The sequence below is a fragment of the Cebidichthys violaceus genome, unplaced genomic scaffold, assembly GCF_023349555.1.
Source record: "Cebidichthys violaceus isolate CVI_PGR_0920_01 unplaced genomic scaffold, fCebVio1.0.p SCAF_10, whole genome shotgun sequence".
Lineage (NCBI taxonomy): Eukaryota > Metazoa > Chordata > Actinopteri > Perciformes > Stichaeidae > Cebidichthys > Cebidichthys violaceus.
The window spans coordinates 2,284,664-2,303,379 of NW_027176263.1; the positions used below are offsets into that span (position 1 = coordinate 2,284,664).

General features: G+C 42.5%; 1 protein-coding gene across 29 annotated transcripts in view; it reads right to left on the bottom strand.

Moving 5' to 3' along the window:
• LOC137879462 (ankyrin-3-like) overlaps window positions 1–18,716 on the bottom strand; it is a 122,521-nt gene that overhangs the window by 78,797 nt on the left and 25,008 nt on the right. For 20 of the 29 annotated variants that reach the window (XM_068720349.1, XM_068720263.1, XM_068720255.1 and 17 more), the window contains exon 1: window positions 13,749–14,304. The exons of 2 other annotated variants lie outside the window; for them this stretch is intronic. In XM_068720349.1, coding sequence (XP_068576450.1) covers window positions 13,749–13,871 — 123 coding nt within the window. In that variant the 5' untranslated portion in view covers window positions 13,872–14,304. Of the gene's footprint in view, window positions 1–13,748; window positions 14,312–18,716 lie in introns of those variants that run through there. 7 more of the 29 variants (XM_068720390.1, XM_068720381.1, XM_068720373.1 and 4 more) reach the window with 4 other exon arrangements.

The window sequence follows — 18,716 nt, forward strand, 5'->3', positions numbered from 1 at the left end:
CTTTTATTCTGTTGTTGTCCACTGTGTCGTTTCTGCTTAGTTTCAACACGCCTCTAATTGGTCACTTCAGCAACTTGTGTGTGTGTCCGATGTTTTTTGTCTTTGTTTTTCTAACAGCTGGAGCGGCTATTCGGCTGTCAGGAGTGAAGGTCCCAGAAAACTTAAAAGTGCACTGAAGGTGTCAAGATGGCTGACACAGAGATGGCTGACAGAATCCCAGTCAGCAACACACACGTGCAACCCCCCCCCCCAACCCCACACATACACACACACACACACACACACACACACACACACACACACACACACACACACACACACACACACACACACACACACACACACACACACACACACGGTGACAGCAACCTAGTCAGCAGCAACACCAACAACAACCTGACTCATATTGCTGCGTCTCGGTGCATCAGATCAAGCCTCCATGCTGACAGATAGAAGAAGAGTGCTATTAGACAGGACGTCATAGAGACAGAGAGGACGATGTGGTTTCTACTTTTTAATAATGTAGTATGGCATTTCGTACAGTAACTTGTGGGATTCAATCCGATGATACAGCACTTAAACTAATGATAACTTTAATTGTAGATTAATCTGTCATTTATTCTTTGGTGGATCAAATCGTTTTGTCCATAAAATGCCAGAAAATAGTGAAAATGCTCATCAAGGTCTTCAGAGCCATTATTCTGTTCGACCAACTAGGGACGCACCGTACTGACTTTTTCTCCCAAATATCAATTCAGGAACCTCAAGTCAGCGAACCTACAAGTACTGAATACTAATTTGATCACTAATTTAATCACTCTCTTTTCTCCAAATCTAAAATCACTACAACAGCTACTAAGACAATATCATTTACCAGGGATAGCTGTGGCACAATAAACTGTGATGTGATTAAATGAATGCAACGTATTGCAAAAACAGAGAATTAAAACTGTAGTTAATGTGGATAAGTAACATCTGGCCATGTCCTGATCTGTGTAATCAGGGGCCATGCACAACACAACCGCTGAACCGTTGAGTTAGCTATGAAGCTAATTTATGTCTTCGATCCCTGGGCAGGAAGAACAAGGTGTGCATCTTGTCCAAAACCCAAATATATCCAATTTACAAAAAGCAGCAAATCCTCAGATTTGAGAAGCTGGAACCAGCAGATGTTTGGTATTTCTGCTTAATAAATTGTACCTCAACAATTGATTAACTTTCAGCCAAAGGACTAATCAATAAATTTGTATGTCAGCACAACTAGGGCATGATGATAGAGAGTTAAAGCATGCTAACAAAGTTATCTTTGGTTTAGCCTCAAAACTTGTCTACTCTAAAAGTCTAATCCATTTCTGTTCTAAAATAGTGACAAAGTGACAACAAACAGACTGTCGGCGATGTTGCAGCTCTTGGTGTTGTTACTCACTTCCCTCCAGGTGGGATCATACTACTACTATAGATTTAGGATGAAACACAGATGAGACAGTTTACAGATAGAAGGTGAGGTGTCTCTGAGTTCAGCTGAACACAAAAATATCCAGAGTTTGTCAACATGGCGATACATCGGCAGCTGGCTAGAAGTTGCTGTAGGGCTTTTTCTATTTTCAACACGATGGGTGTTTGTGAAAGCGGCAGTAACCAAACCGAGGTGAAAGAACCACCAGACGAGGATGGAGATGCTTTAGATTACATGCTAGCTGTCTGTTAAATGTACAACAATTATAAATCACATATGAGAATGAGAGAAATTGCCATGACTTATTAGTTTTTTCTGGGCGATCAGGCTGGTGTGTTGGTAATGAAACAACTGTGAGGTTAAAGCTGACACAGCAAAGATTAACTTTCACCGTCATCATCAGTACAATAACAGTCGCCATCCCTGCTTCATGTTTAACATTAGCAGCATTTCCCTGGTGACAGGACACAAGACAAATGTACCTTTCAGATCACAACTAACTATTATGTCATTCATGAAACTAACTGTTATCAGGGCTATTTTCATTGGGGATTAATCTGTTAATAGTTTTTTTGATAAATCGATTCGTCATAGAGGAGTGAAGAAACCAGAACATATTACAGAAGTTGGAATCAGAGAATTAGACTCAAACTGATTTATAGATGAATAAAATAGTTGCCGATTATTTTAATTTAATAATTTAACAATTTAATAATTTAACAATTTCATAATTTCATAATTTTATAATAAATGTATCAAAGCCCAAGATAACTTGTTTAGATTGCTTGTTTTGTCTGACTAAAAGTTTACTATTTAAGAGGAATAAAATAACCAGCAAATATTTACATTTCAGAAGTTAGCATCCGTGAATCTTTGATTAAAAATGAGAATCAACTAATCCATTAACTGAGTAATCGTTCAGCTGTAATTATAACTACTACTAAATGCCCAATACAACTTTCTATGATGTCCAATCTGATGTCTAAAATCCAAAGATATTCAGTTCATGATGATATTAAACAGTGAATCCACACAATAAAACCATAAAAAATGACTTAAACTAACTGCTGATCAACTAATCTATTAATCAACTAATCCTTGTTATACTGGAGCTTTCTAAGTCCTGCTTTTCCATTTTTACCCAGCACATCTTGCCTGGAGCTTGACTTACGAGTTGTTTTTGGTTTCCCTCCCCTCTTGCCTTTCTGCTGTTCAGTATGAGTGATGGATTCCTGGCAGGAGCAGAGGGCTCTGAGGGCACCAAGAACCGGAGCACAGCACCAATCCTGAATACCTGTTCTGCCCTGAGGGTAAACTCGAATCCCAACATGTACAGAGAATGCCTCTCTAGCACTGATCCTTCACTGTCTTTAAATTACATTCAGGCCTTCATACAACTATGTGAACCCAGTTTAATCACGCATTAAAAAAAATAAAACGGCACAAAATGATCTAAAATAAGCCATGAATAGCGGGTCGCCTATAGTAATGTAGCCTACCTAATGTTCAAGCCCACCTTAAATGTAAACCCACACTGATTAGTGCCCTTAAAGCTAACATTTGTTAGCTGCAAGTCGCCGTTTACTGTATATTAACGACCTAATGACAACGTTTAAATAATCACCGATGCTTATTGATGACACTGAGGAGGGTGACCGTACAATGACAAGATGAGAAAAGAGACACAATTCATTGGCAACAACTCCAGTCATTGATTTCTCTCAGGAACAACCAGGAAGAGGGCGAGAGGGGAGGACAGGAGAAAACTCAGCAGACTATGAGTTTAAAATTCAGGACATTTTTTTGGAACGATAGAAATCACCACTTTGCTCTGTTCCCAGCCTCATCCTTCAATTTCAGACACAGTACAATATGATAGGAATCCTCTCTGACCTTTCTAAATCCACCACACAGCAAGGTAAACCAGGTTGTGTCTTCACGGGTACGATAAAATACACTTCCATCCCACAATATGCTGTGACTGTTCACTGGTAACACAATCCAAACATGTTTGGGCAAAGCTGTTTGTGAATAATTCAGTATCAAACGTTAAGTAGACAGAATGCTTCTATTCTGATTGTCCACACAACTGTTAGCAGAAACACAAGGAATGCTGCCAAAGACCGCTCTTGTGTGTGTGTGTGTGTGTGTGTGTGTGTGTGTGTGTGTGTGTGTGTGTGTGTGTCTCTGTGTGTAATGTTCTACTGTCTAAAGGTCTATTTTTCCAGTGATCTGACACACAACAAGCTGAGTTAAAGAATACCAATCCTACCTTGGAGCTACAATCAACCTTTCCCCATCAGCCGGCAGTACACTGGTTTAAAGACCTACACTACTAGCCAGCAGATGACAAAAGCGATCGTTTCTCTCTGTGTTTTACCTCCCACTGTAATGCACAGTACACCCAAGGCCACAGACACGCACATACACACACACACACACACACACTGTGAAAATACAGAATTTCCATGCTCAGATTACATCGCAGTAAAGACTGCAACCTTTTCACACTAAATTACCTCCTTTAAGCTGCAATGGAGTCTTTCCCTCAGGGCTAAAAGCAAAAATACAGAGTGTGTTGTGACAAAGACATGTTTAGAGCCAGTGTTGTAGCTCAGTCTATTAACTGGACATTGCATGAGATTTATTGCGCTTTAGAGGGTAATAATACACATGTCAGAATAGAAGAGATGCAGTGTGAGAAGCAGAACAGATGAATAATGAAAAAAGAGCAAAAAGGACAGAGGTATCGGTGGATGAAGTCTACACATACTTTAGCTAAAACACCCAACAGGATCAGGTTGGAGCATGTTCAGACAGAAGGGTGCATCCATGTTTGGGAGTTGGGTGGATTGGATTGAGGGGGCGGGGGTGGGGTCATATTATTCTCTAATCATGAATCTAGGCGTTTTTCTGTTCTCAAGGGAGCCCTGCATATACAGACCCCCCCCCCCCCCCCCCCCCCCCTGCTCTCCCTCTCTCCGTCCTTTCCTCTCCCTCCCCCCACGCGAGAGAGCTAACTGTGAAGAGGTGTGATTACCATCGATCTGTCCTAACTCAGCCCATTTCCTCAGATCCAGAGCCTCGGAGCTCCAGCCGTCCAGGACCACTCAGCACTGCCCTTGCCCAGGGACAGAGGCTTTCTTTCTGGGGGAGAAAATGTCAGGGAGACTAGGTGAAGGATGCAGAGCTGCTGAGGGACGTGTTAGACGTGATACCACGCAAACATATTGATTTATAACAGGTGAATCCTGTTGAATAAATTTGCATGTTTTCCTTGCTGGGGTCTTGAACAAAGTGGAGCGAGTCAACAAAACTGATGACCGCGCGATTCTTGTTATCGTTGCACGTGACGGTGGAGTGGCAGGTGGTTAAGTGGAGAACAGGGAGACGGCATTGTGCTAGAGGTGGAGATGGGTGGAGGGGGTGGGGGGGAGCAAAAGAAAGTAATTATCAAGCCGTACAGGCGTGAGTCCCAAGGGTCAACAGAGTAGTGTGTGTGTGTGTGTGTGTGTGTGTGTGTGTGTGTGTGTGTGTGTGTGTGTGTGTGTGTGTGCATGTGTGTGTGTGTGCGTGTGTGTGTGTGAGAGAGAGAGAGAGAGAGCATGACAGCACCATTTCAATAGGATAAGCTTTATCTGTGAGTGTATGAGAAGCACCTGCCATACATGCATAAATATACACACACACACACACACACACACACACACACAGACGCATGTGACACACCATTTGGCGTTAAGAGCCTGATGGAAGAGGTCTGGCATTGATGCACAGTAGGGGATTAATGAGTGTGATGTTGTAGGGGCGGGGGCGTTGTCTCTCCCACTCACACACACACACACACACACACACACACACACACACACTGCTGCTTCAGTGAACAGTGAGTAGTGAATGAAGACAGACTTGTGCATCAAATGGAAAGGAAGGAAGAAAGAAAGAAAGAAAGAAACTGTATCGGTAGTAGAGCGATTAGTCGACTAATCCATTTGTAAAATAATAAAAAATGATCGCTAACTATTTTGATAAGCGATCAATCGAGAAAGACATTTTTCATGGAAAAATGGCAGAAAAAGCTGTTTTCCCACCCTCAGTTCTTTTTGTTAAACTGAATATCTAAAAGACATTTAAAGACTCATCACCATTTTGGACTTGGATGGACATTTTTCCCTATTTTCTGACAATCTAAGACCAAACGATATATCAATTAACCTAGTAAATAATTGGCAGATTAATCGATAAATATGGATTAAAACAATCGTTAGTTGCCGCCCTCGTGGGTCGCATCAGGCTTCTAAAGTATAATTAGGCATTATATCAACTGTAGGTGAAAGAGATAACGGTGTGTGTACACGTTTCAGTGAATAGTAAACGTCTTTCGAACACCAATTTGTCATCGCCTGACGCCCAGTTTTCTATTCTTGTCTCTTTTCTCTTATTCCTTGCTTTCACAAAGTCACCTTTTCCCCTCTCTCCTTTCTGTATCTCCTCCACACCTGCTACCCTCTTGGCCTCTCTTTCACTCACTCTGTCCTTGCCTCATCAAGTCTCTGCTCCCTTATCTCCTCCTCTTTCCAACTCCTCCGTCTTTGGTCTCCCTCCCCCTTACATACCATTCAGCTCTGTAATCACATCATTAAGCAGCATTACTGCATCTGTGAATAATCTCACGGTGAACTGCACTTACTGAACTCCTTCTCTGTCTCACCCTTGAGCACCAAGAGGTGAGTTGGACCTATTTAAATGAGATGAATGATGGAGACATGAGTCCATGGTGTACTTGTTCAGAGAGGAGAAGTCCAACAGTTTGGTCTAATGTAGCGTTGCTCCTCTCCAACATCTGCTCCTTACTGTCCTCTCATTTGGCAGCTACATGATTGTACTGTAATCCTGCATCCTTATTGGACATTGGATGGTACCAGTTTAGATTTATTGCAAGGCAAACTGCAACAACTCAGTCCTGTATCCTGCTGAGAGGACCTTTCACCCTGTCACTCAGCAATATTGGAAAATAGAGCTTCCGACGCCAAAAGATTGAATGAAACATTTGAACTCATTCATATAACAGTAAAATTACACAGCAAGAACTGGTTGATGTATTTAGGTGCATATTATATTATCTGTTCCTATAGCCGCAAGCTACAGTATGTTGTTTCTGCGCTCACATTGCTGTAACTAACAGTTATTTTCATTAACGATTAATCTGCCAAATATTTCCTCAATTAATCACTTAGTCCATAAAACGCCAGAGAATAGTAAAAAAAGAATGCCCATTACAATTTCTTAATCCCAAACATGTCTCCATATTGCTCGTTTTTGTCCATCTAACACTCAAAACCCTATTCAGTTTACCATCACATAAGAAGAAGAGCAGCAAATCCTCACAACTGAGAAGCTGAAAAAGGGAATATTTCCGTTGATCGGCTAATTAACTAATCGTTTTGAATGTAGATGCAGTGATTCTGTCAAAAGCACATGTAAATCAAGCCAAACAGACGTGTTGAACAACATTCATATGTGAATGACATTATAAAGACATATGTGACGTTTATACACATGCAAAACGACTGAAAATGAAAGCAATAATTCCACATGATGAATTCACTTGTTGGTGTATATATATACACAGTATATCTCTGACAAGAGAAATGTCATATTTTACCGCGTAACATAAATGTCATATGTCGTTTCTGTCCAGTGTATCTCCAAATTTTCAGATCGACTGAAGGATTAAATGCATCTTTATGGGTTGAGATAATTCTCCTTATTCTTAGAACGATACAACACTCTGAAAACGCATCGAATTAGCTGCATTTGTTTTGTAGATGAGAGGCAGTGAAACACATTTCCTGTTTGGCATTCTCCCATTTAAATACAGCCGGCAATGAGCATTTTAAATATTTGAAATCTTTCCACGTTATTATGTGAAACCACATCCAGCAGTTGCACACGGGACACCACATCAGAGCGAGCGGGAGGGATGCAGAGGAGGGAGGGTGCACGTCAAGAAAGACGCCACTCACCTTCAAATAACCTTTAGGCTTACGATCATGCTCTCTCTCTCTCTGCCTCTATACGGTAATTCTTCTTATCGCTTACGCTCTCCTCTCTTTCACACACATGCTCCCTCTCGCTCTCTCTCTCTGTCTCTCTCTCTCTCTCTCTCTCTCTCTCTCTCTCCATATATTAGACCTTATCTCTTCCTCTTTCTTTCTACTTCTATATCTTCCTCTCTCCGACCCTCTAACGCTCATTTCCAGACTGTTACAGGATGTCATGTATGTGTTGAACAATATGTAAAATCACCTGATGCACCAAAAACGGGTGAAAGACTGCCAGATGAACCAGACCATGAACCACTACTAGACAACATGGATTCTCCCCCCCCCCCCCCCCCCAGCGGTAGGACAAACAAATCCCCACATACACAGGTTTCCAGTTGCGAAGGCTCCCTAAGAAATCCCATCACACACACACCAACCTGATTGAGGACCCTTGAAGTGGTGGATCAATAATTAGAACAATCCTTATTACATGCTCTCATTTCCCCTTAGAGGCTGAAGCTAAAGTAGAACAATAGCAGCAGCGTACAGTAGAGTGAGGACGCTGTGACGCATGCCCATTGGAGGATCCTGCACGTTTCAGGCCATGTTTCATACAAGAGTGGGGACTAAAATGGTCTGATTGTTATTAGTAGTAGTGTTGTGTAGTGTTTATGCATATGTCAACGCATGGATATTATGAAGCAGCCACGTAACACGAATTGTCAATGTGTGCCAGAAAACATCTGTTCAGTGGACCTTGAGTGATTTGGCGATCACCCAAAAAAATGACGAGTACTAGTGCCGCGTTTGTAGATACACTGACGATAACCAATCATGGTCAGACCCTAACCCTGGTGACAAGGTGCAACATATTCTGATACAGAGAAAAATATGACTGTGGATTATATGTTGCATTGTTTCTGTGAATTCCCTTCACTTAAGAGGGCAATCTGAATCCAGCTAACTCCACCACAACCTGCAAAACAAACTGTATAGAGACGTCATTATTCTATGTGAATACATTGAATGGCTACTGAAGAAACCAATCAACCATAATTGGAAATGGAGTTTAAATGTAAGGATTATTTATCTTGGTAAAAAAATGGTACATGTTATCAATACCACTAATTATTGAATGAAGTACATGCTTTTGCAAGAGATGTAAGATATTTAGCATTCTGTGTATATGTTTTTGTTTTTTTGTGTGAAAAGTTTTGACGAGTGCGATAGTTTCAGAAATTGTGTTTAAGCAAGTGCAAACAACTGTAAATGAAATTGACTGGACTAACCATCCCCCCTGTTCATCCTAGCCCCTAACAGATCCCTTCCTACCAATGCAAGTGATGTCACAGTCCTCGTTTAGTGCAAAATTGTATTTGAAATATTATCAGATACATCTTCCAAAGTTACAACATTACATTACATTACAAAAAAGCACTCCTTGTGCTTCCACAAACAGCGTTTCCGTGCTGAGCTAGTTATGGTAACAAAAAGAGTGAATTCTGTACTAAAATGGGAAAAAGAAACTTGATTTGACTGCTGAAGCATCAAATTAGTCTAACGTCAGATAAAAGTCTCATTCAGAAAAGGCAGCTGAAAGGATTCATGTGTTTTAAATCTCTCTCGCTTTACTACAAACTAGGAAATAGCTTCTTAGTTGAAAAATCTAAACTAAATTATACACCACTTTTCAACTGAGTAAATAAGAAAAGCCATACAGACGCCTTCAATTGTCACTATTTCCACAAACAGAAGCTTGGCACCTCCTCAAAGTCACACTCGCGCCGTCCAGCCGGTGGCCATCTTGATGGTGAAACATTTTTTTGTAATACTGGGAGGCGTTCCCAATGCCAATGCAATTAGCTGAGGCATGCATGAGCACCAAATTCATTAACCTCCATCTTTTATGGGCTGCTGGGGAGGGGAGGAGGAGAAGGAGTGGATGGGGGGAAGGAGGAACGAAGGAGGAGCGAAGCAACACGCGTGGCGGCTTTGTTTCAGCCAAACCAGAAAGTGAGTGGAGAGAAATCAGTGAGTGAAATGAGACGGAAAGAAAAGAAATATAGGAGGGGAATCTATTAAAATGTATATTGATATTATGTTTTCTCTCTCACCGCCTGCCTACAGCCTGATGGCTCTTTTCCTCTCAGTTTACTTTTCCTTTTAGGGCCAAGCAGACTCTTGCCTTCCCACTGTTGCCATGGGCTTGCTCTGAAGGCAGCACAGGGCTGAAATCCAATTTCAACACTGCCGTTCGCCTTCCAGCAGTCATTTCAAAGTCTTACTTTAGATTCACTACACTGTGATCCGGATTCAGACCTTTAATGAACAGTGGTGATGGCAACAGATGATGACCACTGATGAGCTGGAGCTTGGAATGTATAATAAAGGATGACCATTTTTTATTGTGCCAATTTAAAAAAAAAGGCACAATATTAGAGACACTGGTGCAAAAAAAGATGAGAAACAGGCATAGAATTTCCTTGGAAGAAGAGCCACTGATTTGACTGCAGAATAAGCCCGTGAAAAAAAAAAAGCTAGCACATGACCCATATAAGCCCTATGAGAGAAACAATAGGTACTGTACCGACGCACACGCTGTGTACCGGAACAGTGTGTAAATCTGGGACCTCTCTCTCTCTCTCTCTCTCTCTCTCTCTCTCTCTCTCTCTCTCTCTCTCTCAGGGAATCCAATGGGGGCTCCTGGCTCTAGATAATGTCATTAGACGTAAAGCAGCTTGGAGAATTAATGTAATGGGGGTTTCCCGTTCAGATGACCACTGCGGCTCCTGAGTTTTCACTGACTCTCTCTCAGAAACTCTCATACAACATATGAAAATGAACTCCAGCATTCATACAGACACACTGATAGATAGATCTCTCTCTCTCTCTCTCTCTCTCTCTCTCTCTCTCTCTCTCTCTATCTCTCTCTCGCTCAGGTTAACGTCCCACTATTCCCAGGGTGCTAATGGTAGGGAGTATCTCCCTCTGTGCCGCTTTCCTAACAATACACACTGTAAATACGGAGACACACTACACCAAGTCGTTAAGCATCGGTAGCAGGGATCCCTCCCCTGACACCCTGGACTCCATTAGGCCTATACTGAACTGAGTGCTGTCTGATAAAAGTCGCAGGCCTCATGTCCAACTATCACATGCACTTTGTTCATCTATTTTTGCATTTTGATAGTTGTTACTATAACTTTGTCCACAACGTACTCCTTGCTTTCTGCGTAACCCTCTGCCATTTCATTTGAGGGTCCGAATTCTGAATGTATTCACGACATATGGAGCAGAAAAAGTGATGTCCATGACATGCACAACATTTTCTTCTAACAATCCCCCCAATTGCAATGTGTTTAGTGAGGAAGTAGTGAATGAGTGAACAATGGAGTGAACAGATTTCTCAATGGACTGCATATCATGTTTATTCTGATATTAACCCAAACAAGACAGGAAATAAAAGCAATATAAACACTATTTTCTGGTGACCTTATAGGCACAATCTGTGATCCACATAAAAACAAAAGCATAGCCACTGATGCTCAAGAAGACCGGAATCTGCTATCACTCCCAAACTGGTCAGACATTGTAATAAATGAATTAACACTAAATAACACTCAAAAGTAATTACTAATTAAAAGAACCTTTAAGCTGATTATTGGCCATACAGTAACTAGAATAAGCATAAAAAATGACATGCAGTGTATTTCAAGTTAAGTCACATTACTGAACGGCATTTTAAATATGTATACAACTTAAATTAACTATGAATCCACCTGCTCAGGGACCAAAGCAAAAAAAAAAGAAAATGTACAAATGGGAAAACACACCACTCTACATTAACAAGTGTTCTCTGTACCTGCTCCACCATCTAAATATAGCGTTTGTAGGGCTGTGAAAGGAGTGAGTCAAAGCAGTTTGTTGCACAATGTGCACCAAGAAGACCGTATCAGTTTAGCTACAAGACAAATATAAAAAGGTTCGATGCTGAGTAATGGAGGGAAGCTGACAATGTAACCTGTGACTGTAATGCCCTTGTATAGTCTTTCTGCATGTGTGACTCTTTCGTCATGTGTCTCTATAGACTCTGACACCTCTCAGTCAGTCTATTACCACTGTATAGTGGACACAGTGAGAGTTGGAAGGCCACCAACAGGGGTAAACAGCGCACGAGCAAGGGCAGCCAAGGAATAAAACCACTACTGCGTATCTGTACGTGTGCTGGAGAGAGAGAGAGAGAGAGAGAGAGAGAGAGAGAGAGAGAGAGAGAGACTGACAGCGATGGCCTACAGTGCACATCCCTCACGTAAACGACTGACAAACAAATTAACTTTAGTGTGACAGTGCATCATTACATTTTAGCAGCATGAGCCAAACAACAGCGCTAATAATAGAAAAAGAAAAAGCTAAAGTGTGAATGGGCAGAGAGAGAACCTAAAGGTGATGGGACTAAGACACAGAAAAAAGAGAGACAGAGAGGACAGACGGAAGGATGCAGGGCATGCAGGCCGAAGTGAGAAGGGAAAGTTTATTATCCTCACGGATGGTGCTGTGAACAATCCAATCAATACAACTCTCCCCTCTTCTCCCCTCATCATCTCTGTCTCCTGTTCTCTTCTATGAAACATGACCCTTCATAAGGACTGTAAACCTCCTGTACAGATCAGCATCTCAGACACGTATCATTTTCGCACACACGTGCACACAAACGTAGACAAAAGGAGAATGTGATGTGCAACTATGGGTGTACAGGTTTAAAACTTGACTGAGAAGTAGATCCATAAATTCACTTGACCTTATGAATCTTTCCTTCTTTTTTTTTTTTTGGTTTGGAAAAGATTAGTCCACGATAGCTCTCGCCTCTTGTTTATGCTGAGGTCAAATAACGTTGCCAGCAGCATAATTCAAAACCGGGCACCCATGGGCGCAAAGTTCAGTAAATGTCACTGATATTGAACAGATCTCTCACGGTCAAATCTCCCCACATTCAATACGCAGAATGCAATGAATGCTTTTCTCAAAACACTAGAATAGAACAGACAGCGGGGAGTTTATTTTAATGCATAACTGTGGACAGACAAGCAGTTAACTTTTGTTTTTGTTCTTGTTTCCATCAGTAGTAGCTTATAATTTGCTATAATCATCATAAATACCAGCTTTTTTTTCTCCCACCGGTCCGTGAAACAGGGTTCTCCGCAAGCTGACATGCAAGAGAGGAGGAAGACGAGGGAGACCCACGTGCATTTCAGTTCCTCCTCCATCATATGAAAAGCTTTATCATCAATAAATCACTCGTGTATGCATTATACATGGCTGTCTGTGCATCCAAGCACACGCACACACACACACACACACACACACACACACACACACACACACATACACAAGCAAGAACCCACAAAAAAACGCACTAAAGCGCTCACACATTTCCAAAACCATGATCAAGTGAAAAAAGAGGAGTTTTTTTTTTCACCTCATGCAAACATGACCTTACACTCTTTGCAACTGCCAGCATTCATCTCATTTGGTATGAAGCCCACAACAAGGTTAAATTACGCCTGTGAAGCGCTGATTAACAAAGCGTACTCTGCACAGGGCGATTGTAACAACTGACCACCTCCATTCTCAATAAAACAAGGAAGGGTGTGCAAATATTTGAGGAAGCCCTGTGTGTGACGTAGTTTTACTAAACGTACGGAGGATATTAGGAAACGTTCAAAGAGTCAGAGGCAGGAAAACCAAAACGCTCGACGTGTCCGAACAGAGTTCGCCTCATCTGGAGACGGGTAGCTATAAGCTCATCATGTACAAACAGGTGACATTATTTGACTTTGAGCCGTCATGTATATGAAGACATACAGGCACAAACATTATGCGAACACCTCACATGCATACCAACAATAAACACACAGACTCCCACATGAAGAAATAGGGGAACACCATCACACACACACTCACATACTCACACATTAAGTACACAAGGTCAAAGATGCTCTTTAAATAGGACTTGTGTCAAAAGAAAACAGAGACTACACATGTGTCTTGAATTATGCGCAGATCTGAACATGTACATGAATGTATTTATGTGCGACGAGGCAACCTACAAGCCCAGTTGATCTAGGTAGTCAAGCTGAGGGAGATGTAGCACACACACACACACACACACAGAGTCACGCTCCAATGATGCTAGCTGAGCGGAGCAGATGAAGCCACCAGCCAGCCAGCCAGCCCTCGTCTGTTACCTTTCTCTTTTGTTCCCGGGACGCTGCTCTCCTGCTCTTCCTCCGCTTCTCCTTCTCGTCCTCTAATGCATTCACATCCACTTCCCCCCGATTCTTCTTCAATTGGGAGGCCGCGTGAGCCATGATAGGCAATAACAAAAAATGTAGAAGCACCACACACTACACACGCGTGCCTCACCTGAAATCCCAGAGAAGTTCAGGGGCTGTAATTGACAAAACCGGGATCTCAGAGGAAAAAATCGGGGTAGAAAAGGAAAGGGGGGGAAAGGGAAGAAAAATGCCCTCCTTGAAAAGGAGAATGGAGAAGAGTAGGGTATCTTTTACATGTATGTATATCCTGTATGTCCTTTCTTTAGGTTGTTGCTCTGGTCTGGTCTGCTCTCTCTCTCTCTCTCTCTCTCTCTCTTTTTTTTTTTTTTTAAAGTGATAGAAAGACGGGAGAGAAGAGACAGCAGCTTCTCCTCATCTCCTCCTTCTCCTCCTCCTCCTCCTCGTCCACTGGCAGTGTGAGAGGAGCGCGTTCCAGGAGAGGAGAGGACAAACCGGATGGAAAGAAAAGAGACACAAGCATCACCAGCACAGAGGTGGAGGGAGGGAGGAGAGAGAGAGAGAGAGAGAGAGAGAGAGAGAGAGAGAGAGAGAGAGAGAGAGAATGGAGGTGGAGGGAAGAATGGAGGGAGGGGAACGGTTACTACGGCAACCACGCTCTGTTTCAGTCCGTCCTCCTAAATGTTTCTCTTTCTCTCTGCTCTGGTCCCTGCTGCTGTACCTCGCCTGGTTCTCCACCATGCAGACGTGTGTATGCCTGTGTGTGGAGTTGTTAATGTGTGTGTGTGTGTGTGTGTGTGTGTGTGTGTGTGAGAGATACAGTCTGAGAGAAAGAGATTAATTGTGTGTGTGTGTGAGTGTGCGTGTGTGTGTGTGTGTGTGTGTGTGAGAGAGAGAGGGGGGGTGTGAGTGCATGAATGAAGCAAAGGCACCGGTTAAGATAGCAAAAGGAAATGGTGGCATGGAGCAACAGCAGAATGAGTGAGTGTTTGTGCGTCCATGTGTGTGTGTGTGTGTGTGTGTTTCTATAACCCCCCCCCCCCCCCCCCCCCCCCAATCAACTATCACACACACAGACACACACACGGACACACATTACCAGCTGGAGGTGGCCAAGTGACCGGATGGGAATGGGGAGAACATGTGAAGGACGCGGGTGAAGGCGAAGAGGGAGAGAGGGAGGAGATACTGGATGTTCCTGGCGGTAACAGTGGAGAGGTCAAAACGGGACCAGAGGAGCTTTTGTTTCACCAAATCACTTGTGTCTTTGTTGACAACAGGAGGGGAAGAGGAGGAGGAGAAGAAGGAGGGAGAGACAGGAGAGAAGATCTGCACAGAGAGACAACAAAAGACCCGGTTTGATTTTCTGCGAGATGTCTTATTTAGGATGTCCTTCACATCAGCCGTGCTCACGTCAGACGTGGCAGCGTGGAGACAGACGGAGTACGCAGCGGCCATCTTTATGTTTCTCTCCCCCGCATGCCTGCGTGTCAGAGGCACCTATGAGCCTGGCTAGGTCCTTGTCAATACCGAGAGGCTGCCTCATCACATGCCTGTCTGCTTTCCACAAAATCTGCAGCGCCTCTTTATCTGTACATATGGACTACATGGGAACCATACGGAGAAAAGCTGAGAACAAGAGCGAGATGATCGGTCACCGCTGCTGGAGAAAGAGGAGAACAACCCTCCGGGGACAGATGACAGGCTTAGCCGGTGGACACCAGTCATAACGATGCGAGTGTGAAATTCCCTTTTCTCTTCCTCAAATATATTCACCCTCCCAGATTAATTTTCCTTTCTTTCTTAGCCCCAAACACCAGCCACCGGCATGAGGGGGGGATGAAGCTGACTTACAGCCCCGATCATGCATCAGGGGGTGTCACATTATGCCAAATTATCATGTGGTTGCTAGGCGAGGGCCAATGGGGTGGCTTCAGGGAGGACAGGATGGATGGATAAGGAGCGTGGAGAGGTAAGAGGAGGGATTGGGAAGGGAGGCAGCAGGGGGGTGGGTGCATGTGTGCGAGTGCATGTAGATGCACGGAGAAGACAACAGGGCATATGTGCACATGATAAACAAACCGCTACTTAAAAATATAAAAACAAGCCTTTGTCCAAAGAAAGGTATGATCATGATGAATGAGCAGTAAATTACAATCCTCACACAATTCCTTCTGCAGCTCAATAGCATGCTGTGATGAAATGGCACAAAAACCTACGTAATTGTGCAAAAACAATATAGTTTTATAACTGCCAGTACTACGGACTTTCCATATATAAATTCATTGATAAAAAAAGACCATAACCCCCCCCCCATAGCCAATAGTCTTACTCGTAGTAAAAGCCACTGCCAAGGTGTCCTCTATTTCAAACCCCAGCATTTTGCAGGAAAAAAAAACAACGTCTACTACAAAAGAGCAGAGTTGGCTGGTGGCCGGTGAACTCTAGAAGTGGACGTATATTGGATATTTTCCACCCTTTTCCAGGCACTATGCCATACACACACAGCCAGAATAAAACTACCACAACCAGAATGATAAATCACACACAAAATGAAGAATATTTTTGCATCGGTGCATTATTAGAATATTCATTTAGTAGCAATAGTAGCTATAATTTCAGCTGAAATGATGCTTCAATATGATCGACAGAAAAATCAATTGGCAACAATTTTGATAATGAGATTTTTCTGACATTTTATAGATTATCACTAAAGAAAAATAATAGTTGGTTGCACACAAATATGACAATAATTATTATTTATTATCATTATCATAATATTGAGGATATTGAATCCATCATCACTCATTCAGGAATCTGATCAGAAATTAAAGTGATTTAAATTGAAGTATCCCACCGATTATGAGATTATGAACACTTAATATACAAGCAAAGCAAACTAAATCCTCATATGTCTTCAGACGCCCCTGAGACCATGTTGCCTGGGTCCGTCTCTTATCTGTGGTGAGTCTGCGTATCTCACTGGTGCGTCTCCCACGGGTGCAACAAGACCAATCACAGCGTCAATCTCATTGGCCTCTTTGACCTCCGCAGCCACAACAGCGTGTCCCCTAACGCAACGAAAACAGGCAAAGCAAAGACGCCATCTGGAGGGTCCGAGCTGGACGGGTCACTGTGAGGTTACAGAATAACCAACACACAGGAAATTACTCCGATTCCTTTAATTGAGCGGTTGTATGGGATTTTCAAAGAAATTGTTTTTTGAATGGAGCTGAAAAAAGCTTAGTGGTACTATTTTTGTCCTGCCCGTGTTAGGCACTCGTTCCTGTGACATAAATTAATTAAATATTTATTCCCTGTGGTCATTTCATCACTTCATCTATATCCTTCATTTACAGGAATTGTAGAGCAGGAGCTGGTCATGTGTTGTCATGTATAATATCTGTTTTGAGGTTGTGAAAAAGGAGAAAATAATGAGCCGGGCGTCCTCTGCGGTCCAGATGGACTACACTCATTATTTGTAGTCTGCTGCCCTCTAGTGCTCAACAGCATCAACAGTCCAAACACTGTCCCGAGAGTGCACTTTTGGTCTGACACACTGCATTTATTCATAAAAAAAAAAAGCTAGAAATACAATCAACACAGAATTTGTCAACCTAAACTGAACTGTGATTAAACAGCACTAAAAAAACAAGGTTTGAATTCAGGTAACATATCCTAAAATGTAAAATATATGAAAACATTTCATTTGTTCTTCATGTCCATGTTGTCAATCATGAAAGAATGCTTTCAAACCAGAAAAAAACGGATCTCCACCTAGATTCAGGTCTTACTATGCAAACTATATCTCCTCCTTTCCCCCTTTGGTGGTCCCAAATCATGGAGAAATGTCTGTCTGCTCTGACTCGACTGGGAACGCCTCCAGCAAGAATAAAAAGAGGGCAGAGAAAGGAGTGTGACAGGTACCAGGTCAAATGGCAAGTGGTTTTAGACTGATGGGAAATAGATGCACCCACGCAGAGAACCCCCCCCCCACAACACCTACACTTGGCCTGAAGGCTTATACATCAACATGGAGGGATGTGGTGAGAGGTGGGGGTTGGATATACCGTATCAGTATACAAATAGAAGAAGAAAAACAGAGACGGGAGGTGAGAGCAGAATCAGACAGTGTGTGAATGATGTCTGCAGCCTGGACATTAAGGCCACAGCTGAAGACAAATTACGACAGTTGTTTTGGTGAGGTTCACGACTCTCGACCAAACACACAAACTGGTTCTCATTCACACACACACACACACACACACACACATACACAATCTCTCTACCACACCATCTATTTTTCGTATTCCCCCCGTCAATCCTAAATCTTCCAAATTACTCTAATGTCTCCCCTCCGGATAAACAAAACGTACCATGAGATGTGCGCTTTAACCCAGTTAGCTAATAGCTACAAGTAACCTACCTAAATGTGTGTCACGACCAAGCGGCCCCCTTCAAACCAGACCAAAATGTCCTTCCATGTCTTCCCCACTGAGGGGCAGACAGACATTCACAGTGGAGGGGATAAGCACTCACACATACACACTCACACAGGCAGGCAGAGTGTACACTTTAAGGTGGGGTCTTAAACGCTTTAATTCATTTGGTGAGAATTGTCAGCATTGAATGCCTATCACTACATGTTAAAGGAAAGAGAAAGATAACAGTGTGTTGCACATTTTTTACCGTCACAAAAACAGATTATGTGGGTCATAATGAAGCCACTAAATGAATTAATCAACAGAAAATGACTTTGCTGTTACTGAAAAATGTGTTCACAATTCAAAGAGGGAAGTCACAGAGTGTAGGATGATCTATAGATTAAAAGCAAGCGCTCATATCACTGTGCATAATTAAATAAAATAGAATTTATGTCAATTTAAACATCAAAGCATGCTTTTAAAATAATTCATGCAG